Here is a 26,592-nt window from a genome sequence, read left to right on the forward strand (position 1 = left end):
TTTGCAAGACATATCAAGAAATCTGAAGGCCAAAAGACACCCAAAGTTGAGTTACAAATCTCAATCTATGGTGTAAAAATTCTAGATCCAAAAACAAAGGTAGGAAAGTTACATGGGGATTTTTTCATGCTAAACTAGTAAATATTTCTTTCACTGATTTTAAGGTTTTCATTGTTTTGTAGTTTTTAAAGTATTATAACAAAAGCCATTTTGTTGACGGAAAAAATCTTTTAAAATACCATGTTTTGTTGCAATACCTGGGTGACATCTTCCCAGGAAGGTACATGATAGTCCTGAAAGCACACTGTAGCTGATGTGGCATTCAATTTTTTTTTAATCCTTTAACAGCAGAACTTTTAAACTTTGGAGAGGATGAAAACAATGACCTAAATAATTTTTAACTCTGCATATGATAAAAAGCCTTCCATATATATGTTGAATATTGAATTTGGAAGATTCTTTTGTTCCTGCTTCTTAATTGTGGAGTAATTGCTGCATTCAGGCAGTGGCAGTGCCTTTTTGCAAATGGTAGCTGTACTTCAAAGTTGGCAGCTAATTTTTGCTTCAGACTCTTCACACAACCAGAACTCAACAGCTCACACACAAGCAGAGTGAATAAGAAATATCCATGCCAACTTTAATTGGAGTTTTTACATCTTCCCTGTGCAGTAGGGCATAAGGAAAACCCCAAATCGTGGCAAAAACTGTTTTAAAATAACAGTTTGAAATGCCAAAAGATCTTAGGCCTCCTGCAGAGATTAGCAGAAATCTGTGGGATATGTTCCTGGGGGAGTAGGAACATTCTGATCTCTTAGCAATGTTGTTATTACAACTCAAGTAGTAATCAACTGTGAGCAGTCTTTTTATCTCCCCCACTTTGTTTCTCGTAGCTCCATGTAAATTTCAATTGAGTTTTCCTTCTTTTTTGCACAGTTTACAAATGCTTTAGGAAATTCAATTTCATGTTATCAGCACTAATTGAAGTCTTTTTTGCAGTGTGTTTTTCAAACAAAGCACTTCAGTTGGAATATTGGGTTTTAGTCAGACAGTGACTATTAATGGCAGTAGGAACAGGAGCACAGCTCATCAGGACCTGATTCTATACTTAGCACTCAAAAAAAAGGATTATAGAAAAGTGATTCTGTCCTTAAATGATATAAAATAATTATACGAATCTGTAAATATCATAGTGCTGGGGAAAGCGCTTCTTGTTATTTTAGTGTGCTAAAGAGCTACAGGACAGGGGTTTGGGACATGGCAGAAATTGAATATTCAGAACAGCTGTAAAGACTGAGAAGATGAACTCACTTGGGGCAAGGGGAAAAGGTTGCCCATAGGGTGCATTTTTTGGCTATGTGGGTGTCTGCAAAGAGGGCATGGCCTTGTTTGAGCCTACAGCAAGCTGGGAACCCCAGTGCTGCACATTTTTTAATAGACAGTAGTTCACATCTAAAAGACATATTTTCCTTTAAAGCAAGTACTGCTTTCCCATGTAATAAGCCAAATAAAATAAAATACCAAGAAGAGACTTGTTGAAGAAAAACAACAAAAAAACTAGCTGAGATTATTTATTTCAATCTTGTCAAGCTCTTGCAACTGAACAGCAGGGCCATTGCAACTTTTTAAATGACTGGAAATTGGTTTTTAATGGAAAATTAGGTACAGTAGCAAAAATATACAAATAATAATGCTTAAAAGCTGCTTATGTGGCACCTCAAATAAACAAATATTTGCGTGTCAGATTTTTTTCTCTTTACTCGGTTAGCAAAGTCATTTTATTTGTTTTCTGTATTTAATGCAGCAAAAGACTCATTTCAGTAAATCCATTTTAACAAATCTTGGGAGATGAGGAAATCTAAAGATCTTGTGCACCTGGAAAAAGAACAGATGATTTTACATAATCAGGCCCTAAATAAATTGCAGAGGTATGCAAAGCAACAGCAAAATCAATTTTCTAGAACAGAAATTACTGTCCAAATAAACACTTCCAGATAAATGCTGTCCAAATAAACTTCCTGTTTACATTCAGTAAAATTAGGAGCAGTTTTTAGATGAGTTTGCTAACTTCTGTTATGCATTAAGTCCATTTTTGGGCACTCTCATGTGCAATAAGAGGCATTCAAAACCATTACTGCAGCTTGCCTGCTCTTATGAGGAAATCCAGATCTTTCCTTTGTGCATCTTTATCCTTAGTGAGTGCTGGAATTTCTTTAAAATTGCCATCCTGTCTGTTTGCAGGAGGTCCAGCACAACTGTCAGCTCCACAGGATATCCTTTTGTGCTGATGACAAAACTGACAAGAGAATATTCACTTTCATCTGCAAAGACTCAGAATCCAATAAGCACCTGTGCTATGTGTTTGACAGTGAGAAGTGTGTAAGTACACGGGGGGCACTGCAGGGCTCTGCCTTGGAGTGAGGGGGGAATGGTCAACAGGAGACTGCCTGCCTTTTACCTGGGACACAGCTTTTCATGCCACTATGGTGTCTCGCAACTTAGATGCATTAAATTAAGGAAGAGTCCCTTTCTTCAGTGATCTGAGGTGGTTTTCTGGGATAATTTCTCTTACTGCCCAGCTCAACATCCTGGGGGAAGCATCTGCAATACTCTCGGAGAACAGGCTCCATCCCACCAGGCTTGAGATGTTTGCACAGCTGTTTGCAAAGATTACTGCAGCTCTGGGGCTGAGATACCCTTGCATGCTTTTCTGCTGATGTGTCAGTCTCTGGTTTTAGCGTTGAGGTTTTTGTGTTGTTCGTTTTTTGGGGTTTTTTATTATTTTATCACAGCAAGGTTCTCCCTTCTTTATCCACCCCTTTCACTGCCACATTTCTCAAGTTTAACAACACAAAGCACTCCCAGACAAGTCATTGCACCAAGAACTGACATTCTCTGGTGTCTGAGAGTCTATTTACTTTCTCTGCTAAAGTTCTGAGCAAATAGTGTATCCATGGGTTCACCTTTTATTGGTCCTGCTTTGGAGTCACTTGCTTCTGAAACCTTGGTGTCCTTCAGCATCTTCCTGTGGGCTTACTTTACCCCCATCATTTTTGACAGACATATTCGGCACTGACTGTATAAACACATCATAACAAAGGATATGAATCAGCATAGAACTAGTAAATTATTATACTTTGCACCTACAAATGCAATATCTGGATTATTTTTTCAGATATTTGTAGTTGGAAATGATTGGGCAGTTAAATACTTGTCTGCAGTATCCTGAGTGAGCTTTTATAGTATTCACAAAAGTAAGTGTTGAAATCCAGATTTAAAATCAATAGGGGTCAAAATATCCATTGGCATGAAAACATTATTTCATTAAATCTAAAAGACTTAATTTCATGATTGAACAGGCTGTAAATGCTTCAGAAATCATCAGGAAAAGCCATTGTGCAGTATGGTGTCCATTTTTATGGAAATTGAGGACATAATTTATACTGCTAAATCTCCTTTCTTATCCAAAGTATTTTTACATTCATTTTACATATTTTTACGTTCAAAATGCTTTCATAGCATTTTGCCAAGGTATTTTGCTGAAGGGTGCTTGTGATGCTCCTTTGTAGCGTTGGCTTCGTGTTGGATGGGGCAAAGCCTTTGGATATGATGCATGGTATAAATTATTTTGTGATATTCTGAAATGAAAGGAGCTCCAGCAATTATTCCTAATTTACTAATTTCAGTCTTATGTTTTATGTAAAGGCAGAAGAGATAACTTTAACAATTGGTCAAGCATTTGACTTAGCTTACAGGAAATTTCTGGAATCCGGAGGAAAAGATGTTGAAACAAGGAAACAAATTGCAGGTTTACAGAAAAGAGTAAGTTCTGAACTTTTTTGTTCTCTCTAAGAGATAAAAGTACATGCTGCTGTAGTTGTATTAGTTCTTTCTAAGAAATAAAAGTACATGCTGCTGCTTTTTATGGAAGCATAATTTCCAGCATTATTCTCAGATTGTGAAGGTAAAAACAAAGACTGAAAAAAAAATCTGTTAAAAAAATATTTCATATTTTGCTGCCCTCCAAGGATGTGAAAAACAAAGTTTGAAATATGGAGGATACTGAAAATGTTTTGTAGTCAGATAAAGAGTTAAAGCTTGATTCTAAATCACCAGATCTCTGATAAAACTTACGTTCAGTGGATGCTGTTGTTGAAATCCATGACTATCTCAATAGCTGTTGAATAACCACTTGCTTTGTAGATTCAAGAATTAGAAACTGAAAATGCAGAACTGAAAAATAAAGTTCAAGATTTGGAAAACCAGTTAAGAATAACACAAGTGCACGCGTCTCCAGTAAGTACCTGACATAACTCTTGTGTCTGGGGTCACTCTGTATTTATAATCACTTGATCATTCTGAACATCCCTGCTGTTCCCAGAGATTTCCATTGGCATGCAGTGATCAAGTAGCACATCTGCTGAAGGGCAGTGTCACTAACAGTGACAGAGGGACGAGCCAGCAGAAGTGCAAATTGCAGTCTGTGCAGCTGTGCCTCTTCCATACCTATTTGTTGCTGCCTGAGGACAGTAAATGCTCACTCGAGTAGAGAGCTGAATGTGCCAGCTGAGGGTGAAAAACTCTGCACTGAAAGGATCTGCTTGGGAGCTCCTCACACCTTTGTCACAAGCACATGGTCACCTGTGGTGACAGCCTGCCTGCCGAGGAGTCCTTAGGTCTTGGGAGCTAATGCTGGGTGGTCAGGAAAGGGAAGCAAGGGTGGGCTCCTTGCTGGGAATCCCAACTGCTCTGCAGTTCCTGTGGGTGATCGGGACAGAAGCTTGTTTAAATGGCTGGCTGGCACTTCCTGACACCTAGGCAGGGCCTCCAACAATGCAGGTTGCACTGCAGACTGGTCCTCATGACTCCCCTCTTCTCACAAGAGTGCTCCATCTGTACAACTTCAGGCAGCTGTCAAAATAAATCCAATTTCTTAATGTAGGTGTGACAAAATCTTACAGGAGGAACTGCTTTTCAGCTGTGCATTTTGGACTGCCTTGTTCCTGCCTTGAATGTTCACCATTTCCCCTTAAATGGATGTTCAAAGATGTGGGCAGTGTAAAAGCATGTTTGCAGTGGTGCTGACAGTTTCTCAGCAGTGTCTGTACACTCTTTATGTTGATGAGATGCTGGTTCCCATGAGGGACTGACATTTCATTTTACTGAAATCTACTTAGAGGAGAAAGCACCATAAATTATAAATACTGTTTAGCCACCACAGTGAACATTTTAAATTATGAATGTCTTCTCACTTATGAAGCATTCAGTGATAGGTAATCAATTTTAATGCTAAATTTAATATCAAGTTAGTCAATTCTTTCATCTTTTATTTTCCTCAATTGAGATGGCAGTTTGTTTTTATTTATGAATATAATAACTAAATGTATATTTGAATGCAAATAAATAGGCTCTTAAACACATTTTCTTTCATTTAAGTTAAAGAACTTTGTCGTTTCATTAAGCAAAAAAATGAAAGAAAATTAATAATAGTGCCCCAAAAATATCCAGTAGTTTGTGAGTTTTGGTGTCTTTTACGACAATGGTGTTGCATTCCATATTAAAGAGTTAAGATGTAAATTTGTTAATTTGATGGCCACTTGTAAACTCTCTCCCTGGAAGGTGTTTTATTCTTAATTACTATTGGTACAGTTGAATAGGCATATTTTTAAATAGCACTTGTGCTGCAACAAAACTATAGAAATTATTGATATAATTAATTCATTTCAATAATCACTGTTGGCTATTAATTTGCACTTTTATTTTATTGCTTTATTTACTCCTTCACCTTTGAAATGAAACCACCAAACATTTCCTGTCACAAATGTTTAAAACTGCAGTAAAAGCCACCTGAGAGCCTGTTCAACATCTGCATCCATTCTGACATGAAATGTTTCTATAAATGGATGAGGGTTGGAACTCTCTGTACTCCTGGAGATGCTGGACCTTCCCTGAGCATGGTCCTCAACAGCCAAAAATTAAAATGAAACAACACCAACCAACCAAAGCCAAGCTCATTTTTAGGAAAAGGTCTTACCCAACTCCAGGTTCACAGCCTTTGGCACTCACCAAGAGGCAGCTTTCAGCAGGTCCTTTTAAACAGATCTTGTGGAGATGGTGAATCAGAGCTCTCAGTGTGCTGGTGTAGGAGGAACTCCATGGCAGTGCAACCCTTAGGCTGAGAATGAATGAAGGAATGGGCTGGTGAGGTTGTCAAGTGACTTCAGTGCAGAGAAAAAGATAAAAATATTACATTTATACAAATTAATGAATAAAATTAATATCTTTTATTATATTTTATTTATTAAAGATAAAATCATTATATTTTATATAAGTTCTAAAATATTTTCACGACAATTTGAGTCTGTTAAAAGGATTATCAATCAATGTGCCTGGAATAGCAGTGAATGTGATGACACCTATCTCCTTTTTTACTTTGTGAGCAACAAATATGTATGAAGGAACAAAATTACAAACAATTCATAAGACAATTGATTGCCTGTTGTAGTTTGCAATTAATTTTTTTTGCTTTTCATTCAAATCAACTATAATTCCAAGTATGATTCTGCACAGTCTCAATTCTTATCAGAAAAAAGAAGTGGTGTAAAAATTTCTTTCCCCCTATTTCCACATGATTTCTGTAATGAAAAAAGATTAGTTTTAAACTAAATAATTATGGACCTTTTCTGAATTTAAACTAAAAATATCTGTGTACTGCTGCTGCTCTGTCTTCAAAATTAAACTAACAGATCTATATTGTGATTATGTTGTCAGAGTAAACTTTTCAGATCTGCTGATAGTATTTTCTGAAATTAAATAGCTTTAATGAAGCTGAATATCCAATGTGGGGAATAATACCTTATTTGAGCCCCTTTCTAAGCACTTTTGAGTGGATGGGGGAAGCTTTCTTCCATGCAGATATTCTTGGTATTGCATGCTGTGAAAGTATGATAATTGTCCTTGAGATTTAGAACAGATTTATTAAACTGTAAGTTTTAAGTTTTCTTGCATTTTTCATATCACACCGTTGAATCATGCAGTGATGCCAGTGCCATACAACAGCTTTCTGAAGCTTTTCTTAGCCATAATAAGCATTTTGATTTATTTATATTTTTTTCATCTTGTACGGCTGATGCTCCTTATCTGGCAGTCCAGCTCTTCTGCATGCTGAGGTCTAGGGGAAGGGATTGTTCAGTGGTCAAAGGAAAATTTAAGCCTTGATCCTTGATACTTTATGTGATAAAAGAACACATGCCTTTAAGTGGCATCACAGCAGTTTGTAAAGAAATGTTCAGTTTCAGAAGCCAGATAGGGATGGTTAAAAGTTGCTTCTGTTTGTGCTTGAACAGTACCTTGGATTGTCACAGCTTGTGCTTTCCTTTTTGTGTCTGGCTGTCTGCATGCTGTTTTTCTCTCCCAACGTTTGCACCTGTGCTCCAGTGGCTCCCCTGTCCCACAGGGTGGTGGCTGAGCCCTTGCTGGCCAGTGCCTGGCCACAGCAGCCCTACAAACAATGGGATGGAGCAAGGATCCCCTTCCCAGAGCAGGGGGTGCTGCAGGGGCTGTGCTGGCAGGGCACAAACAGGGCAACAGAAACATGGACATCCCTCTGGGCTGTGTCCTCTGCTCCCCCAGCGCCCATCCTAGCAAAGCCAGGGGGTCTCAGCAGGCACAGGGTCAGGCTGGCAGTCATCAGGAGGGTGATTTCCATCCCCAGCAGAGGAGACTTTGGGGCTTCTGGAGTTTATTGCACCTATAGTATGACACAGTGCTGTGACAGCCAGCACGTGATGTCCCTGTCATGCTTTCTATGGCAAGGTACTGATCCAGGAGAGGATGCCTGTCCCACCTGGCAGTCACTGGGAAGCCATGGTGCCATTTGCATGCAGTGCCAGTCTATCATTTCTTTATTCCTGCTTCTGAGGTGCACTGATTCATCGTTCTAGACACATTAGTCTTCCTGTTAGCTTTTAATGAAATGAAGGGAGAAAACACTTCAGGAAATTTGAAGTGCAGCAGGTTTTTTTGTATTCTATCACTGACCCTTGATTTGTGTGGCTTGGGTTTTATTTGGTTTCTTTTTTTAAAAAAAGCAAGCCAATTCTGGTCTTTTTGACAGCTTGGTCTTCTGACTCACAGATCGTTTTCCCACGAGCAGAACCAGATTACATTTCCTGTTTTCACTTCAGTATCAAAAGAAAATAGAATGTCAGAGCATCTTTAAACTGTGCATGCATAACTTAATACGTGTATGGTTTAAGTATCTGGTTCACTGCACATTTAAAAAAAAATTGTTTCAACATGCTTCAGTTCTAAACAGATACATCCAGGCTGTCATTTGAAATAAACTTTTCTAACTTCCTTGTCACTGAAAATAGGTTTGTAGCTAAATATGAAATAAAACCATTTGCTCAGGATCAAATGTAATACTATCCAAACTTGAAATTCAGATCCTCTTCTACTTCCAAAAGGTTTTTAAAACATTTTGTCTGTAGTTTCACAAACTATTGATGAAATTTGATATGCCAGGCTAGACTGCAATGTGTGGCTTTGCTGATAGATTTGCATCTCTAAAATTCCTGTGCTCACATATGGAATTCTTGGGTAATAGTGTTAAACACTTTCTTTTGCAAAACATAATATTACAACACCTTAATTTGCTGATCTTTCACATCAAAATGTGTACAAATTAATGACCTATCCAAAAATCCATGCATGATCTAACTAAGAGAAGGAAATGCAAGCAGTGCATTGTAAGCTTAAGGCTTCATTTTAACCACATAATCAAAACTATTTTGAGTTGATAATTTCATAAGAGAGAACATCTTTCCAGCTGAAATATATGTTACTAATTGTTTTAATTAAATATGTTTTAAGTAATAATAGAATTGGAGTATTAGGGAGTTTATTGTGAGTCCTCAGTTGCTCTATTAAAACCAAAAAACCCAAAAAACCCCAGAAAAACAGAAGAAATCCCACTTGCATATAAAAACTGAAAGTAGTAATAATGAAAAAAATTAGGGATGACTTTTTTCTGTCCAGTTTATAAGCAGTGCAAGTTAAAGACTTGATTTGGATGTACAAAGGGAAATTCAGTCTAAAACTCCCTTTTGGATGATTCTTGCATGTATTGCAGGTTTTTTGCAGGCCAACTAAGGGTTTATTGGAGGACATATTTTAAAATAATAGTGACAGAGTGAAATGGGTGCAAAATATGTGCGTGAATAATGCAATTACCTACCCCTTGTATTTTTGCAGTGTGTAAATGGATGAAAAGCATTGACAGCAATTGAGTTCTGCTTTTCAGGGATACAATTGCCATCAGAATTCTCTCCTTGCTTGCTTATTAGTATCACTAGGAAAATTTTTCTGTAGCTGCTCTAAGTCTAGCCATATGGCCAAATCAACATCAATCTAATTTAGGTGGTTTTTTGTCAGTTCATAAACTCTATGGGAAAAATAAAATTTCTTTCTGAACCTATAAAAGAAGCCATTAAGGCAATGAGATCATAGCTGGAAATGAAAGAGGGAAAACTGGATTGTATAATGAAATACTTTTGCATGAAAAATGCTGTGAAAGTTGAACATCAAATTATCAATCTTCACTCTTTTTCTCTCAGGACATTGTAGCTAATTAGATTTACATTTGCTCAGCACATTCAGTAAATAATAAACTGCTTAGTGATCATGTTTTTGGCATTTGGGTCAATGGTTTTGAGCAGTCCTCCTAGAACTTTGAGAAGTTAGTCCCTCAGATGAGTGTGTTTGCCAATGCAGAAGTGTTATGCAACAGGAACTATCACTTTTTTTTGGTGTCCTGAGTGGCTCTGTCGAGGACATGCAATCCCAAACTAAGAGTTTGCTTAGTTTGCCTCTTGATCTGTGCTTCCATGTGCCATGGGAAATGTTGGCATGGAACGTTTCCTTTGTCTCACTCCTTTGCACACACTGCTCAAGTTTCTGTGACTTGTGTATCTGTTGTTTACTTCTCATCTGTTGCAGTGGCTTGGCAATGCTTTAATCACTGATCTTTTTTGCATTTGGTCTTGATTATGTGAGGACCATTGGCTTCTCATCCTGTTGTTTGCCTGTGGGGACCCTGCTGCAGTTTGTGTCCCCGGGAGGCTTTGGATGCTGCTGCTGTGTAGCTGCAGCCTCCAGAGCTCAGCACAGCCCTGGCACAGTGGGCTCACATCATGTCTTACTTGCTGCCGTTCCCATTGCCAGTGCTGCCCAAAGCTGCCAGAGAGCACTGAAACATGGGGGAGGCAGAACTGGAGGGCAGCAGGAGGAGAAGAATGTTGGGAGAAGCAGCCCCAAAAGGATCAGTGTTCTTCCATGCGCTATAAATATTGCCGAAGCAGCAGTGTGGAATACGTACTCCTACATGGAGGTGGTGCAAAACCCTTTGAGTTTTAAGCAGAGCATTAAAGACACTGATTGATTAACCTTTCTCCAAGGTTTTGTTGTGACCCTCATTGGAAAGCTTTACCACACTCACGGGAAAACCCCAAGATAGATGTTGGAACAGTATGCAGATTTCAAAAACCATTTTGGAATGTGTTTATGCATATCACTTGATTCCTGTTCCACCAAGATTGCCAAGTGGGAAAATGCACATGGTTTTTTTGCCTTTCTTCAGCTTGTTTAGATTTATAATACTCTGTGTTCAGATGTTTGAGCAGTTCTTCGTGAGGGTATAAAATTCTGCTGCATTTATAATGTTAAAGAAAATGGATTTGAAATTCCCTATGGCATATTTCATGTCACTGAAAAAGTACTAAATTAACTGAAGATTTAGCAGTTAATTAATGGAACTGCTAATGTTTGTACAGTATTTAATGAATTAGCAAGTTATGGATTAGTGAGTGTTCTTAGTAGTCCCAAATCTCCGGAAATGAGCAGGTTCTTGACTAAATGCATAATTTTCCATTCAAGGCCGCTCACCGTTCCCTGGAATATTGCTGCAGTTTCCTGCTGTGGTGGTTCTATATTACTAATTTGAATGTCCAAAGGAACAAAAACCATTTCCTATTTTTTTTCTAATTCCCACTTAAGTGATTGCTATGTGGCTGTGACACAGAAATTGCAATCAGTGTCTAGAGACACCTTGTAAAAAGAAACCATTTTGAAGTGATTTTCCAGTTAATAAAACCTCAATCATGTTACATTTTCTGATATGGTGCAGCACAAGAGCTCATCTTCAGCACCCTTCTCAGCAGAATGAGTCAGAAATAAATCCTTTGCTGGCACTTAGTTATATCTAGCCATAAAAGAGACAAAGTCCTCTGAACTTGTATGATAATTTCATGAAGTATAATTTCTTGTTGTTTTCTTATGTTAATGGAATGAGGCCCAAATTGGAACATGTTGTATCCATCCCACCATTACTACAGGTCGGAGTGGCAACCTCAGGCAAAACATACTTGATGTATAAAATGACAATTTAATTATTTTAACTATATTTTCTTCCTTTATATTTTGGTGTAAGTGTTTTAATTTTCAGGAGCTACGCCCTTCTCAGGTTGTATTCTTTAGAATAAGGGTCTCTGCCTTTCTCCTCCTGCACTTTGTGCATCTTGTGGCATTCCCTGTGTTCCATAGTCGAATACACTTCCCTGCTGCCCCTGTGGTGTCTGTGGGCTGCTTGGCTCCAGAGGCTGTGAGCAGACAGCCCATCAGCCTTGCAGATCCTTCTGGGCTCTGGCATGAGACACAGAGCAGCCCTCCCAGCACCTGATGGGTTCTGTGCTGCTCTCAAAATTCCCAGGGAAAATCCATGTCCTGAGCTGCTTCATTCCCAAAAGGCTGTAGGAAGCTCGCCACCCCATAGGGTGTGTGGTGTCCTAAGTGTCACTATGAGACCTGTGCCTGTTCAAGTTCAGGGCTTGGATGACACCTGAGCTGTATATTCTGGTTTTGTATTGAATTTTTCCATTGTCTGGATTTGATATGTGTTTCATCACCCTCATGGCTTTGCTGCTTGGTGTCCTTTGTGCATTTTGCTGCTTTCTGTATGATTTTTCATGTGACATCCAGGCCTTCTTGTGAAAAATTCTTATTCTTGGCTGTTTTGCATTTCAGGAGAGTATTTGGCTTTCTTATTTACACTGTGTTTAATCTTTTTGAGCATTTATTATTCTGAGGGCTGGAGTTTTTTCCCATAGTTATGTACAGCAGCAAGGATTCCATGGCAGTAATGCACAGTAGCACTGCAACCTGTAGTCTGGTGATACACTTGAAATAATAATCAGAATTCTCTCCTGTAGGGTTTTGTATTTCTTTTAGTTGATTACCATTCCAAACCCTCCATTTCACAATTCCAGCATAGAAATTTTTGAAGTTGGGATGAAAATTTTTTTTTTATTATTTAATGCTGAATTGCATGTTTTGAGTAGGGAATTTTGTAGGTTGTTTTGATATTCTCAAGTAGGGCATTGTTACTACGTTTAGCCACGTGTACCATTAACCAGGTTAATCTGTAAAGAAAGAAGCTGAGACTCATTTTAAAAGGATGTGAAATGTTTTGTTTTCTACATAACATTGAAAAAAATAGTTTAAAATAATTGAATCCTGCTCTATTGAGTTATGCAAATTTCTGATGAAATAATCATGACATATCCATTGTGTAACACTACAAGGGGAGCAAAAGCAAGCTTCAGAATTCTTTCTGCTCTCATCTGCCACTGCCTCAGCCTGGGCCAGCCATAGGGGTTTAAGCAGGACTGGGTTTAGGGTTTAAGACCCCCAAAGATACCCAACTTAGGGTTTAAGTTTTAGGGTTTAGGACACCTCCAGCCCAGGTGCCATTCCTGCCTTCTCCATGTGGAACTTCTGGCTGTGGCCAAGAAGAACTTTCTGCACGAGTGTGCAATCCCTCCTGTTAAGATCCAAATATTAATCTGTCCTCTGAAGATTTTAGTTCAGTAATGAGCTGCTCTTTCAGCACTGGTGGGATATAAATGGTAGATTTTTCCTCAATCAGTTAGAGAAAAGTCTGACCTGTGCATTAACCAGCACAGTAACTCTTCTCCCCAGACTTGTGCCTACTGCTAATTTACAAGTGCAGATGTGAGAGACTGCTGATACCTTGTTGGATTTAGACATTTCTTACCATCTCACGCACACACACTATTGGAAAGATGTCTGACTTCATTTTATTTGGTGATGATCAAGGATCAAGCTGTCTTTGTTCCAACTGGTATTGAATTACCTCTTAACGTGGCATTTCCTTATATTTTGTTGAAATATTGTCAAGTTCTGTATCTTGTAACTATAGCACTGAACAACAAGTTGCTGACAAACTTTTTTTGAAGTATGAAATGTGTTTCTTTTATTCTTCTTTCCCTGACATTACCACGTTCTGTTCCTCAGAGTGTTTTCTCTTTCTGTGATTCCTTTTCAGCTGCTGCACATAAAGTGTGATAATGATGAACATATGTTTCAAAGACCCTCTACTTTTTTCTGGTGTAACAATGAGGATTCACCTCCTTGTTTAGATATCTCTTCCATTACGCTTACTCCTAGGAGTTCTCCTGACTCTAGACTACCACCTGGATTGTTAATACCACCACCTTCAAAAAGTGGTCTTCCAAAGCCTGCCAGTGAATACAGCTGCCCAAGACCTCGTGTAATCTTGCTGTGCAAAAGCTTGTTCAGTTTTAGTTTTCTTTATTTTTGGCTTTCTTTCGTTCTCTGTTGTGTATTAACTTGTATTAAAAATGTGCATTTTGTACAGTGGCTAAAGGATAGGGAGGATGAATCTTAGATTCTGTAGGGGTACTCTTAAAATATGGAATTTGTGAAGAATTACTTTTATTTCTACAGAGCTTTTTCTTTCCATCCTCAAAACATAAATTCTTACTTTTACAACATGTTTAAATTAATCCATTAATTAATGATCTCTGTTATCCGTCAATCTTTTATTAAAGTTTTTTTATATGAAGAATAGCAATTCAAAACAATTCTAGAGGTCCATCTGCAAGGGCTTCTTCCCCCCAGGAATTAATAGAAAAGCAATGACCCATTAAATAACTTTTAGAATACTTTATAAAAACTGTGCAAAATGAAGGTTGAAAATTATTCTCAAATATGAAATGGGCATATTGCCTCCTTTTTCATATTAATGTGCTTATACTCTCAACTTTTCTTCCATGTGCAAGTAATATTTGCTTTATTTAGCGACCATCCTGGCTTTCTGCATGTGTTCACTAAATAAAAATGCTTCTTGTGCTCATATGTATTCAAAATACACATTTCTTAATTCACTTACAGTTTTAATTAAACCATATCAGTAGAATCAAAATGACCAGTAAGTGACTTCAACAACATTGAATGTAAATGGGAAATGAGTCTAAAATTTGGGTTTTCTTTTTTTGCCTGAAGAGCACATTTATAACTAAATGTAAGTGCTGTTTATCTGTCTTCTAGGTAGCCATAAAATAAGGTTCTCCATTAGCACATATGATCTCCAAGTCATTCTAGGGTTGCCCATGGGTGTTGATGGAAATGGAGGCTGATATAAGCATTTATTTATGCCCTAAACCTGATCCCACCTTCCTGATGCTGACAAAAGCCGGTCTATAATCAGAGCAATTTTGGATGAAGGAAGGGCTTTGCTTCTTTATTGTGTTTATTTTGGGTCCATCACATCCATTGCCCTGCTTGGAGTGGGAGCAGATGACATCCAGCCATCTGCCAGACCTGGATTATCCTGGTTCTCTGCGGGGTTAGTGCAAGGTCCATGGACACCAACAGGAGCCTGTGGTGTCTGAACTCTGCACTGAAATCTTTTCACAGTACATGATCTTTGAAATGCCAATAGTAATTCAAGTTGAGGATAGTAAGAGTTCTGGATGTGTTAAAATCTTGAACGCTGGTTCTTTTATGAGGTTGATTCACCTATGGTCACAATTGGGAATAGCAGTGACTGAGAGATTTTTTTTTTTTTAAGGCAAATGAAAGCAGTATGTTAAATGTAGATTTTTTTTTTTTCTTGCTATGCTTCTGTATAGCAAGAAAAGTGAAGAAATACCTCCGGTTGTTTTAGATATTGAATAGTTACAGATCTCAATCCAATTTTAAAAAAATAATCCGAATTTAAAATATGAATCACAGAAGTTCTGAGAAATAGGAGATGTAGGACTTGGGAGCCCTGGGGTTTTTTTCCTCTTTTAACAGTGCATTCAGAGGAAGTCTGTGGATCACTATTCCCTCTCAGCAGCCACTGCAGAGAACCTCCAGAGAGAGATATAGTGTGGTTCAGGGCCACCTGTAGACTTGGCTTAGGGATCTGTGAGTTGTCTCAGGGCAACTGCAAGTCTGCAGCACAGGCACTGAGGAAAGCAGCATTCCAAAATAAGAATCCAACCATGTGACTCTCATGGACAAGCAGTACCAACCTGCTTGCCAGGTTATCATATTTGTGTATTCTGAATTAAAGGATCCATGTGACTAATTTAACTTGTGCTTCAACATTTCTGCGTGGATAGTTTGTGCAAACTGAATCTTGTTTCAAAGCTGCAGGCTTTTGCTGTGCCTGGCTGGCCTTTCTAATACACAGGGTGTGGGGGGTTTCTGTATTGTCTCAGCAATAACATGAACATGCAAACTAGTTTTGCCTTCAGCTTATCAGTCTCAGTTTTAATCTATTCCATCCTCTGTCCTCAGTGTTCAGTATATTTTAACTTGACTGTGCCTCACTTGTGCCCTGAAGTAGTGGGCTGGTGGCAGGAGGAATGAACCATTCAAACCCAAATATGGCTGTAGAACTGTAGTAATTGGTGGGTTTGGGGTTTCTTGCTTGCCCAGTATTTTTTTTTAACCCTTCTAAATTCCTGTGCGTTTTGAATAAAATCTCTTCAGTTTTACCTTCAAGGACAACAGGTTTATTTTGGGTGTTAATATTCAGCATATCACGTTTAGATAATTACTTGTGGGAAAACACATTTAAAGCTTTGATCAAACTAGTTTCTCTAAGCTGCCAAATAAGAGATCATCTAAAGAAGAATTAGTAAACCAAAAAATACTGGGATTGTGTCTTTGAACTTGGTTCTCTGCTCTCCAGAGCAGAGCACGTTGTTGTTGCCATATTACCTCGAGTGGGTCTTGTGAAGGTGTCTGTGCTCATATGTCTGCAAGAGAGCTGCTTGTCACAGCTTTGTCAGGTGTAACTGGGATACATTTTCAACTGAAAATGGAAAAATTGCAATGCTGCTTTTGTACTGGGGAGTGTTAGCATGTGTCAGAGTCTGTACTGCAAATGCCATTTGCTTGGTGTCAGGAGCTGGGGTTTGCATGCTGGTGGTTGTTTTTAACTTTTCAAAATGTGACTCTTATCTGCATGCTGAAGAATTCAGTATTGTGATCTTTTTCATGTGAAACATTGCCCTAATATTTATTGTCCTTATTGTAGGCAGGCAGTGTGACACCTAAATCACCCTCCACTGACATCTTTGATATGGTTCCCTTTTCTCCCATATCCCCTCAGTCATCAACACCTACTCGCAATGGCACACAGCCTCCTCCAGTACCCAGTAGATCTACAGAGATCAGTAAGTTTTGTAACAACTGACCTACTTTTGCTTACATTATTTTTTTTATAAAGCATCTTTAAAGTTTACGTACGTTTTGCGTGAAAAGCCAAATGCAGTTTTTGTAAATCACGTTCACTAATGCCGTTTCATCTTTATACCATCCTCCCAAAGTCCTTGATGTTGCTGCCAAGTTGCATTATAAACAAACTTACTGTGAAACTGTGACATATACACTTGGAATGAGTTGGGTTGGGGATTTTAACTTGGCTTTTCTTTTGCAGTCTCTTTTCTGTACTTCAAGGAATACTTTAACTTCCTGTTAGTTCTTTCCTTGTCAAGCCACGGTTCTAGCACCTAGAGCCTGCATTTCTGGGGAAGGCAGCAGGTGGAGTAAGTATGGTGATGGTGTTGCTCAAGGGAGAGCTGAAGAAACTCCTCAAGGGGACTTGGAATGCTGTTTTCAACACTGCTTTTCATGTCATGCACAGCTTTGTTTAGCTGTAGTTGATGAACCTCTCCAGATCTCCAACCACTCCTAAAAGGTCTTCAGAAGGTTATTAGCAACAGCAATTTTATTTTGCAAAGGCTTGAAAGCATTTAGAGTAAGGTTCTTGAATTCACTGGAAATTTTTTTGGAGTCCAGAAAGTCTTTTTAAAAGCTTTGGAAATCCCTTGAGGGAGAGGAGCGTGGGGCATGTTAGAGGTTGTGGAAATATGGGTCTGTGTTTGTGTCTTCTGTTCCTGATGCCTATTTTAGAGTGAACAAGGGACATTAATGTTACTGCCTGCCACCATATGGAACACATTTGAGGAGATTGTGCTGTTTTGGGGCATGCCTCTAGGATGGAGAATTTTCAACTGTGAATGGGAGCTGTGCACAAAACAAAATTGCATTTTATAGCTTCAGTGAGTGAATGTCTTCCCTCCCCAAGCCCATATCTGATACACTCTTTGGTTGTATTGCTCAGAATGTCTGCCACCTTCTAAAGAGAAAGTAAATGTTCAGACTTTTAGTTCAATAAAGAGCCTTGTTTTTTTTAAAGAGACCAATTTAATATAATTAATGAACTTCTGTGGGATCTCCAAAAGGTATGCTAACAGAATTTTATGTCTATAAAGTATAGTCAGTATTAACTATTTTCATATAATTTAAAAGAATATTGGAATATTCTAATAGAATAGAACAGCTCTATTGAGAGAATTTTATGCCTTTACAATAAATAATTGAAAGGTTGCTTCTCTGAAACTATTATCAGTGCCATAAAATAGATCTAAATGTGCATATACAGCTTCAAGAATGGCAACTTAACTTGAATTGAATTATAGTCAAGATTTTAATTTTTTTACCTCTTGACTTACCTCAGTTCCATTGGAATTGTGGCCCAGTTCCATAGAAATCCTGTGGGACTCAGCACTCAGATCTTGAAGGATCTTGAAAATTCCAGCTATATGGGATTTGTAATACAAGGGGAAAGAAAAAAATAGTTGCTTATTAACAGCAGTATTTATTGTTTAAAGTAATTGCTGCTTCTGCACTTCACTGATTTGGCTTTTTGAGATGATGTAGTTCAGAGATGCCACTTCAAGGAGAGATTACAAAGCCCATCACGGTCTTTATACTTTTGATCCCTGCTCTTTCAGGCTGTGTCAAGATACTTTCTGTGTTGAAAATTACTGTGTTCATGAGCTATTAATGCTTTTTGGCATGTTTCAGAGCATCATTGAAACATGAGAGGAATATTTTATCATCAAACAAGGGCTTTACTGTCCCAGATGAGAAAGTTCAGCTCCCACAAGCTCATTCAGGCTGTGAATGTCCCCTTGCTGTGGCGATGTGCAATAATGCATTGCTTTGTGGTGTCACTGCTGCCAGAACCAGCAAGCTGGCATTTCTTTCTCCAGTACAAGTCAGAGAGCTGGCAACCAAGAGTGAAAGTTTGGAGTCTGTATTTTCTACATAATCTTTCCCTCTTCCTATCTCTACTTTCTTTATCACTGCACTCAAGCAGAGTTGATTTGGTGAAAGTACCGGGTGAATTTTTTGGATTTTATAATTTTGTAACTTTCACCTTTCTCACATTCAGTAGTAAAGAAGGAGAAAGATGAGGGTTTGCCATCTATTTGTTAGTATCCCCTCATTTTATTCCTTTTGCCTAAGTGGAGCCTGTTACCCAGGCAGGACACTTGGGCTGCTCAAGCAAAATGTGCTTTTAAAAGTTCATCTTATTCATCCACTGGCCAGTTTGAGAAACCAGCCAAAAATAACAGTGCCCCAGAAAGGCGTGGGCATTTGTAAGAAACCTGCAAAAATACAAAGCACTTTGCATTCTTCCAAGGAATAGTTACATAGGTGATTTCTAGCACCCGGATGACAGTTCAGCTTCCCATAATGACAAATGCCCAGAGTTAGAATTTTGCTTGCCAGTTCTTCCCTTGATAATTTCACAGGGAAAACAGTTGTAGGGTGATAAATGGTACCTCTGGCTTTGCTGAGCTCACAGCGTGTAGTTCAAGATACCTTTTAATACTAGAGCAGAACAACAGTGACTTTTTATTTTTTTTTTTTAAAGACAGCTATTTCCAAAGCATTTAGGCTTTAAAAAAATATTTAAATCTTGAGATTTTGAGTACATATTCAGCAGTGTTCCAACAGGGCTACTCAGTACTCTGCTCACTACTGGCTGCATCAGCAATAGCAAACAAATGGGGTTTACCTATTTTACCTATTTAAAGGAGAAAGTGGCATAACTTTTGTGCAGGAAGTTGCAGATTGGTTAAATGCATGCTGACTCTTTAGGTAATAATTGCAACATAGTGAAATGCAACCAAAAATGCAATGCTAGAGATTGCATGCTGCTTCCTCATGGAGTAAGGGGTTGTAAGTTCTTATAAGTTATCTGAATAGTCAGAATTAGCTCATTAATTTTATTTCATTAAAGGAGGAATTAACTTAGGTTTCATGTTGGTACAGCATTATTTTCATATCTCAGAAAAGAACTGGAGAGGATTATTCTCTACTGAGTTGTTCAGTATTTATTTCACACAAATGCATCATGAACAATCCAAGGTCACAACTGGCAGATGCAGGAATCTGCTCTGAGGTGCTCTTTTTCTGCAGATATTTAAGAGTATTTTGTCAGAATAATGGCGGTAATAATTTCCAGAGAAAAAAATATGGAGTAGCCTGCAGCTAAATGAAAGGCTTTCTGGATTTTCCTGTCTCAGTTTATTCCAAATATTTCTTTGGGTGCTTATCTCTAAGTGTGATTCATTTTTGTCACCACAGCTGCTCCATCTGGGCAAAGCATATATCAGCATAGCTGTGAGCCTGGATGAGAGCTGAGATAGAGATTGGGATGTGAACTGCAGCAGAAAAACCAAATATTTGTATTTTTGCTTAGTCATTGCCAATTTGGATTTTACCATAGAGTGCAGGTTGCTATTCTCCAGTATTTGTTTGTTCTCCTGAATGTCAGGTCCCAGAATTTATCACTTGTTCGTGTTATGCTGTGGTTTGAGCTGAGCATCTAAAACGTCAACATTTCATGGTTTTTGAATTTGTGGGTCAGTTTTGCAGCCTGTGAATTTATTTCCATCCAGAAAGGAATGAGAAAGGGAAAGGAAATTATTTCAACTGTTTGAAAGGATAATTTTCAAAGGCTTCCTGGTTGCTGTTTATTGGAGAAAGAAATGCCCCTGTCTATGGTACAGTGATTTTGGGGAGTGTGCAAGACAAGATATTCTTGTTGTAGCTAATTTCCATGCAAATATTCTGGCCTAAAACAAAAAGTTACCAATTTATCCCATCTGTGCTTAAGAGGAGGCCCCCTTTCATCATGAGTGGAGTGAACACTGTGGGTAAGCCTATGGATATCCCAAGGAATATCCCGGCCCTGCAGGGATGAAATCCTCACATTTCTCCATTTTACACATGTTCTTCAGCTTTTGCTCTCAAGGCAAATAATGACAGTGCTACTGAAAGTATTCCATGGAACTTTGTGCTTCCCTGACTCTTAGCAGTGCAGCCTCTCTTGTAACACTCAAACTTTAAATGCAGAAAAGCAGTTGTTCTGTGAACTTCCTCAGCTAGAACGGATAGCAAATTATGATAGAGATAATTCCCCAAGTAATAGCTTTCCTCAGAAACCCAGCTAGGTAATGCTTCTTTATTTTGAATTTGATTCTGTGCAGGGTTTACTAGGCTCTGTCACTTGGAATAAGTCACACTCTGGTTGTTTTAAATTCTGCTTTGTATACAGTTTAAATTCAGAAATCTTTCCCATTCAAGGAAGGCGTCACATTAAAGGAGTTAAAATTTCTGCTTTTCTCCTGCTAATGAGCTCAAAAGGGCTTTCATTAATACAAGCCCAATAATAAGGCATGAATGAGATAATAGCCATAATAGTGTACAAAATACTTGCTTTTAAAAATAGTCAGAAGTCATGATTCAGTACAAATTACATGCAGGCATTTTGTCCTTCAATGTTTTTTCCTAAATACATTCAGTACAATGTTTGCTGAGCCCTGGTGTTGGAACTGTCTGCTTTCAATTGTCTGACCACAGAGAAAGCTGTCAGCTCCTTTTAAAGGTAAAAGGAAAGAAAATGGACCTACACAATGACCCATAGACTGTTGAGGGTTATAAAGTAGAATCACTTTTTTGCCCAGTAGAGGTTAGATTGCAACTCAAAGCTGCTACACATCTGAAGGTTATTTGCTGGGAGCATCAGAGCATTTCAGGACACCGGTTATACTGAAGCAGACCCATTTTGGCTGTGAAAGAGGCAAAGGATGAGAGAGAACCTAATTTTTACATTCGATTATCCGAGTTCAAGTCTCTCTTGCACGCAGGTGGTCTGCCTTTGCCAGGAAAGACTGGATTTCTTCTTGGCTGTAGAGGACTATTGGAATAAGGCTCTCTTATCTGGGCCATCTCCTGGTCCCATGTGACAGTTTGTAGCTGCTTAGCCACAGTTTTTTAAATATGTAATCAATCAAGTGCTGCTCAAATTTCTGTACTTTATTATGGGAATTTCTATGCTTTATTGCTGGAGCAAATTCTGGTACTTGCCAATAATTTAAAATGCCTGCTGTGCAGCCTGATAACACCTAATTGATAAGGGCAAAGCCCTGACAGACTGATATGTACAATAACTGTTGAAGAGCCCAGAGAACACAGGTGTGAAATTCTGTCTGCAGGGATGCCAAAACCAAACCAGCTGTGCAGCTGTAGGCAGGTGCTGCACCACTGATAACAGGACTGGGAATTCTGCAATAGGGGGAGTGGTTCCAGCAGTCAATTGTCACCCAAACCTCAAGTGAGAAGGGTGAATTTTGTGCTGAACTGCTCAGTCACTTCAGGGTTAATTGCCCCTCTTACCGTCACACTCAAAAACTAAATTTGTTTTGAGGCAGGTAGAGTGCTTGTCAAGTTTCTTGCTAGGCAGCCATGAATGTTAGGACAGGGGATATCTCCTCATGGTTCAGGTTTTCTCTCCACCAGTGACAAGGCTGTAGGAACTTGGTTCTGTAAATTCTGCAATCAGTGGTGTTTGGTTAGCAGTTTTATTTTTTTTTAACTGCTGTAGTTTAATCCAATGTGAGATGGGAAATGTGCCTAGAGATGGAACTTTTACCTGTAGGAAAGAAAAATCTATTACTAAGGAGGAGGAAAAAACACCCAAGACCTGAAAAACCAAAAAATATTAGAGCAGGCAGATATAAAGAACTATACTGGTCTAATACGAAACAAGAACCCAAAAGAACTCCCAATTGTATTGGAGGTGTTTCTTCTTAACCAGACAAAAACAAGAAACATCACCCTCCCTTTGACCACTAGAATGCAAACTGCAGTTAAGAAAGAGTGAGAAACTTTTGGTATTGAGAAAGTGAAAATTTGCAATCATTCTATTTATGCACCCAAATTTAGTGCAATTTTAGTGTGAAAATTCATGGTCCTCTTGTGGTTTTGTTTTTTTTTTTAAATTAGTTTTTCTTTCTTAATGTGGTTTTCTCCAAGATTTTAAAACTCTGATGGCTTTTAGTTTTAATTACTGCTAGTTGTTCATTGAGGAACTGTATCAAATAAAGACCTCACCTTGCCTGAGTAAGAATATTTGCTTGTCTCACAAAAACATCCTTAACCTGAGGAGTGGCAGACAGGGGACACAAAGATTAATTGGTTCGTAATTTGTTGTTGACAGAATGTAGAAATGAAATTTGGCAACTCATGTGCAGTTGCTTCCTCTTCATTTTTGAAACTCCTGCACACAGACTCCAGAGCACTCGTCAGTACATGGTGCCCTCTTCCAAGAGCAGCAACTCCTCACCAGATCTCTAGAAGGCACAAGCACTAAAGGAAGCTAAAGAGAGGCTTAAACAGAAGTCCAGTGGTGTTCTTGGGAAAATATTTGAGTATTAAGGTTTGGGAAACTGCCCAAGAGCTGGCTTGCACACTGGGATGTTAGAAGTTGTGGTTAATGAGTGCCATATCTGGTGGTGCTGTTGCTTAGCTCTGGTGGAGATGTAAGGTGGCTTTTTCAGAGCACTGTTGTTGTTGTCCATACCTGTTCTCCCAGTGACTCACGTTTCTGTCGTTGCAGAGAGAGACCTTTTTGGAGCAGAACCTTTTGACCCTTTTAGCTGTGGAGCAGGAGATTTCCCTCCAGACATTCAGTCCAAGCTAGATGAGATGCAGGTAACTACTGTCTTATGTGCATTTTGATGGCTGTGTGCCTATCCTTGAAATACATCCTTGCCATATTCTATAAATGTGTTCCACAAAGCACACACTAATGCCCAGACAAACCCCTGCTTCTGACCATTCCATCTGTATGGAATGCTGCTGCTCTTTGAGCTGCAGTTTGGGTTTGCCTCAAGAGCCCCACCTGGTACCAACAGAGTCAGCTACGCTAATGAAAGGTTTCTCAGCAGTAACCAAAATGGTTTGGGAGCTGTTACCTGGGAAGGGACTGACAGAGGTGAAAAAGAGAATTGAGCCCTCCACATCCCTTGATCTTCACTGCAGCAATCTCCTCCATGCCAGTGTAGCCTCCTCTTTCCCTCAGTTGGCATCACGTTGTTTTCTCTCAGCATTGGACAGACTTAGGTGCTTCTGAGGCCATGACAATTTTTTGCTGCCTTTAAAAACAGCTCTGTGGCACCCTGGAGCAATTTAACTCCTGAGAAATGGTTCAAGAATTCTGAATTGTTGTGGTTTTATCAGAAAATGTTTGTTGATTCTGAAACACTCAACATTGTCCATTCAGTTATTGACCCAATTGTGAAACAATTCTAGGAGAAAGTCCTCAAGTTTTGGAACAAATGATGCTCTGCAGTCAGACTTTGAAAACTTCTAGTTCCTTGCCAGTTTATCTCTAGTATTTTTTAAGCAGCCTGCCAGCAAAAGAAGATGCTGGAAATAATGGAAACTTGAGTTTCTAGGATCCTGGCTCCTCAGCAGAAAGTATTCCAAGGGTTTCCAACCCTCTTTTCTCTTAGGAGCCCACAAAGTCCAAGAGCATTTGCTTTCAGGCTCCTTCTGTTCCTGTCTCCTGCCTAGAGAGCAGCAGAGGCATTTTAAAATGGCTTAAATAAGATTGAAAGACCATTTCATTTTCCTGAATACATTTTCTTTTCTTTGTCAGTTCAGGATGGTTCCACTGACAAATTCTACTCACAATGAAGCAAGAAATTTAGCTTCTTAGTCCCCTGTATCATTTCAAAGAGCAGCTAAAAGCCCAAACTGTCTTCTTTGCAATTCCAACAACATGCTGGCGTTTTGTGAATTGCATAATGTTGTTACCAAGCTCTTGAACACAACCCCCAAATCTTACAGCACCTCCCATTAAAATATTACCAACATTTCCATGGTTTTAAGGAAAAATAAATTGTAGCAACTGTGGTTGCCACTAATAATGGTATGTCAATATTTAGATGTTGCATATTAAGAGTTCCTATACAGGTAATATTTTGACAATATTTGGAATTGTTTGCCTATAACACTACAGAGTGCTGTCACCTCATAAAACATCAGGGAATGGAGTAGTAAATATATTTATCAAAGATGTTTGAAGTAATGAAATTAAAATCTCACATCATTGTTTGTACTCTCTTGATCTAAAAAAAGGAGACAACCAATCAATAACAGAACTCCCAAGCACTGGAGTGTTACTGTGTCCTGTTGTGAAGAAAAGCACTCTCCCCCAGCATATCAGCCGTTCACTAAGAATTAATTAGTGAACTTTATGTAGGCACAAATCTTGACACTTATGATCCCGCTGAGAGCAAGTGTACAGCTGAAAGGGTATGAAAAACCCCCATATTCTAACTTGAGCCAGAGCAAAGGCTCTGTACAGCCTTAAAATACAGACTGTATTTTACTGTGTGATTGTTGCAAAATACAGCTTGAAACATGTTTTTCCTAATGTCTCTTTTATCTTCTTGTGCTTTCCTGGGTGCACAGCGTCAGCGATGGTTGGTATATCATATTTTAATAATGGTATTTAAAGCATTTACAATTGAAATGTGCACGTGTTTGTCTTGTGTTTTTATTTTATGTATATTTTTTATGTATAAAAATTTCAATATTTATGTTTTGTGTATAAAACTCTTGAGTCAGTGCCATTTTCATTTTTAGGGCCCCACAATTTCTATGTTAGGCACAGCTGATGGTTGTTTTCTTTACTCTCTCTTGCCAGGTGCTAATACTAAGCCTTTTTTTTTCACTGCTGTTTGTGATCCCTGTGTACTTGTGATATCTCCAGTTGTCATTATCAGATTGTCACTAGTGAAATGGTTTCAGCAAAACCTTTAGTACAGAGATTGTGTTAGTATAATCATGCTTGAGAGCAAGTCTTTGTTTGGACAGGGTGATTTAAAACTTTTCAAGGAGCAGAAGCAGCTGTGCTAGTCTCAACAGCTCTTAGACACAGGTGAGGTGGTGAGGGCACAGAACATGTAATATGCTCTGGAAATCCAACAATGAGAAATGTGGAAGAAAAATGTGGGCTTCTCTTTATTTTCTGAAATGCAAAGTGAATGAGTCTGTCATCTTTGCATTATGGAAGCACAGCCTGGATTTCAGTAATTCTGTGTTCTGTTAGGTCTGTGAAGGTAACTGTTTTACAGGCACCTAGCAAATAGCTCCAAGTATGAACTTCCTGCACCATGGTGTTAAATGCAGCTCAGCCTGCAGTGAGGATGTGCCAGCCTGATTGGAGCAGCCCAGTCCAGACTCTCTTAGCCTGTTTCTTGTGAGGAACATGTGAGGTGCCACAGTCCTGTGCAGAAAAGCTGCCCTGATGTGGCCTTGTGCTTTGGGGAACAAAGTGGGAGAGGAGAGCCCAGCGCAGAAGAGGCACTGGAGAACCAACTCTTGAGTAGTGGGTGCTTTTCCTCTGCATCCTGAACTTCATGAGATCAGATAAGGTTCCCTGGCCTCTAGGGGAACACTCTTATTTTTAAACTTCAGTGAGGATCCAAATTTCACAGTTAAGCTTTCCATTCCGTTTCTCAGTCCAATCTCTGTTGATCTTTTTGCAGAGCTTAAAACTCAAACATTTGCTGAGATGTGACATTTATAGCTCAGGCCTCTCTCTGATGGCTGTCCAACCTCCTGTTTCCCTGCACCCTTATGCTGAAACATATTTTCATCTTTACTTTGACTGTGTCCAGACATTAATAAAATGAATGTCTACTTTCCCAGAAATCTTGCAGTGAGGAGAAGTTTCCCTGGATCATGAATCACACCAGCAGCAGCTGCTATAATTTATTAAAATCTCAAGGTAGTTAATATCAGAAAGCTTCCAGGAGCTGTAAGCCACTCTCCCTCCATGCCCTGAAGCAGTCAGTAGACTTGACATCTTTCCATCTCAAATAAGTTATGCTCAGCCCTCTAAATGCTCTTCTCAGAGATATGTAAATTTGTCATTGCTTCATTGGGTTTGTGCTGACTTAAGCTCATGGAGTGAAATCACTGTGAAGTGATAAGTGAGTGAACTTCTCAGCCATAAGGTTGATTCTGGCAAATTTATCTCCTGATAAAGTGCAAGTTCTTTGTCTT

The 26,592-nt window shown here is 38.9% G+C and overlaps 1 protein-coding gene across 3 annotated transcripts in view; it reads left to right on the forward strand.

The window, feature by feature from the left end:
- Positions 1–26,592, forward strand: part of GULP1 (GULP PTB domain containing engulfment adaptor 1) — a 165,067-nt gene that overhangs the window by 133,352 nt on the left and 5,123 nt on the right. For 2 of the 3 annotated variants that reach the window (XM_058809193.1, XM_058809192.1), the window contains 7 exons: positions 1–99; positions 2,239–2,376; positions 3,703–3,819; positions 4,201–4,293; positions 13,400–13,624; positions 16,409–16,547; positions 23,132–23,226. In XM_058809193.1, coding sequence (XP_058665176.1) covers positions 1–99; positions 2,239–2,376; positions 3,703–3,819; positions 4,201–4,293; positions 13,400–13,624; positions 16,409–16,547; positions 23,132–23,226 — 906 coding nt within the window. The remainder of the gene's footprint in view (positions 100–2,238; positions 2,377–3,702; positions 3,820–4,200; positions 4,294–13,399; positions 13,625–16,408; positions 16,548–23,131; positions 23,227–26,592) is intronic. The other variant, XM_058809194.1, reaches the window with a different exon arrangement.

The sequence above is a fragment of the Ammospiza caudacuta genome, chromosome 8, assembly GCF_027887145.1.
Source record: "Ammospiza caudacuta isolate bAmmCau1 chromosome 8, bAmmCau1.pri, whole genome shotgun sequence".
Classification (NCBI taxonomy): domain Eukaryota; kingdom Metazoa; phylum Chordata; class Aves; order Passeriformes; family Passerellidae; genus Ammospiza; species Ammospiza caudacuta.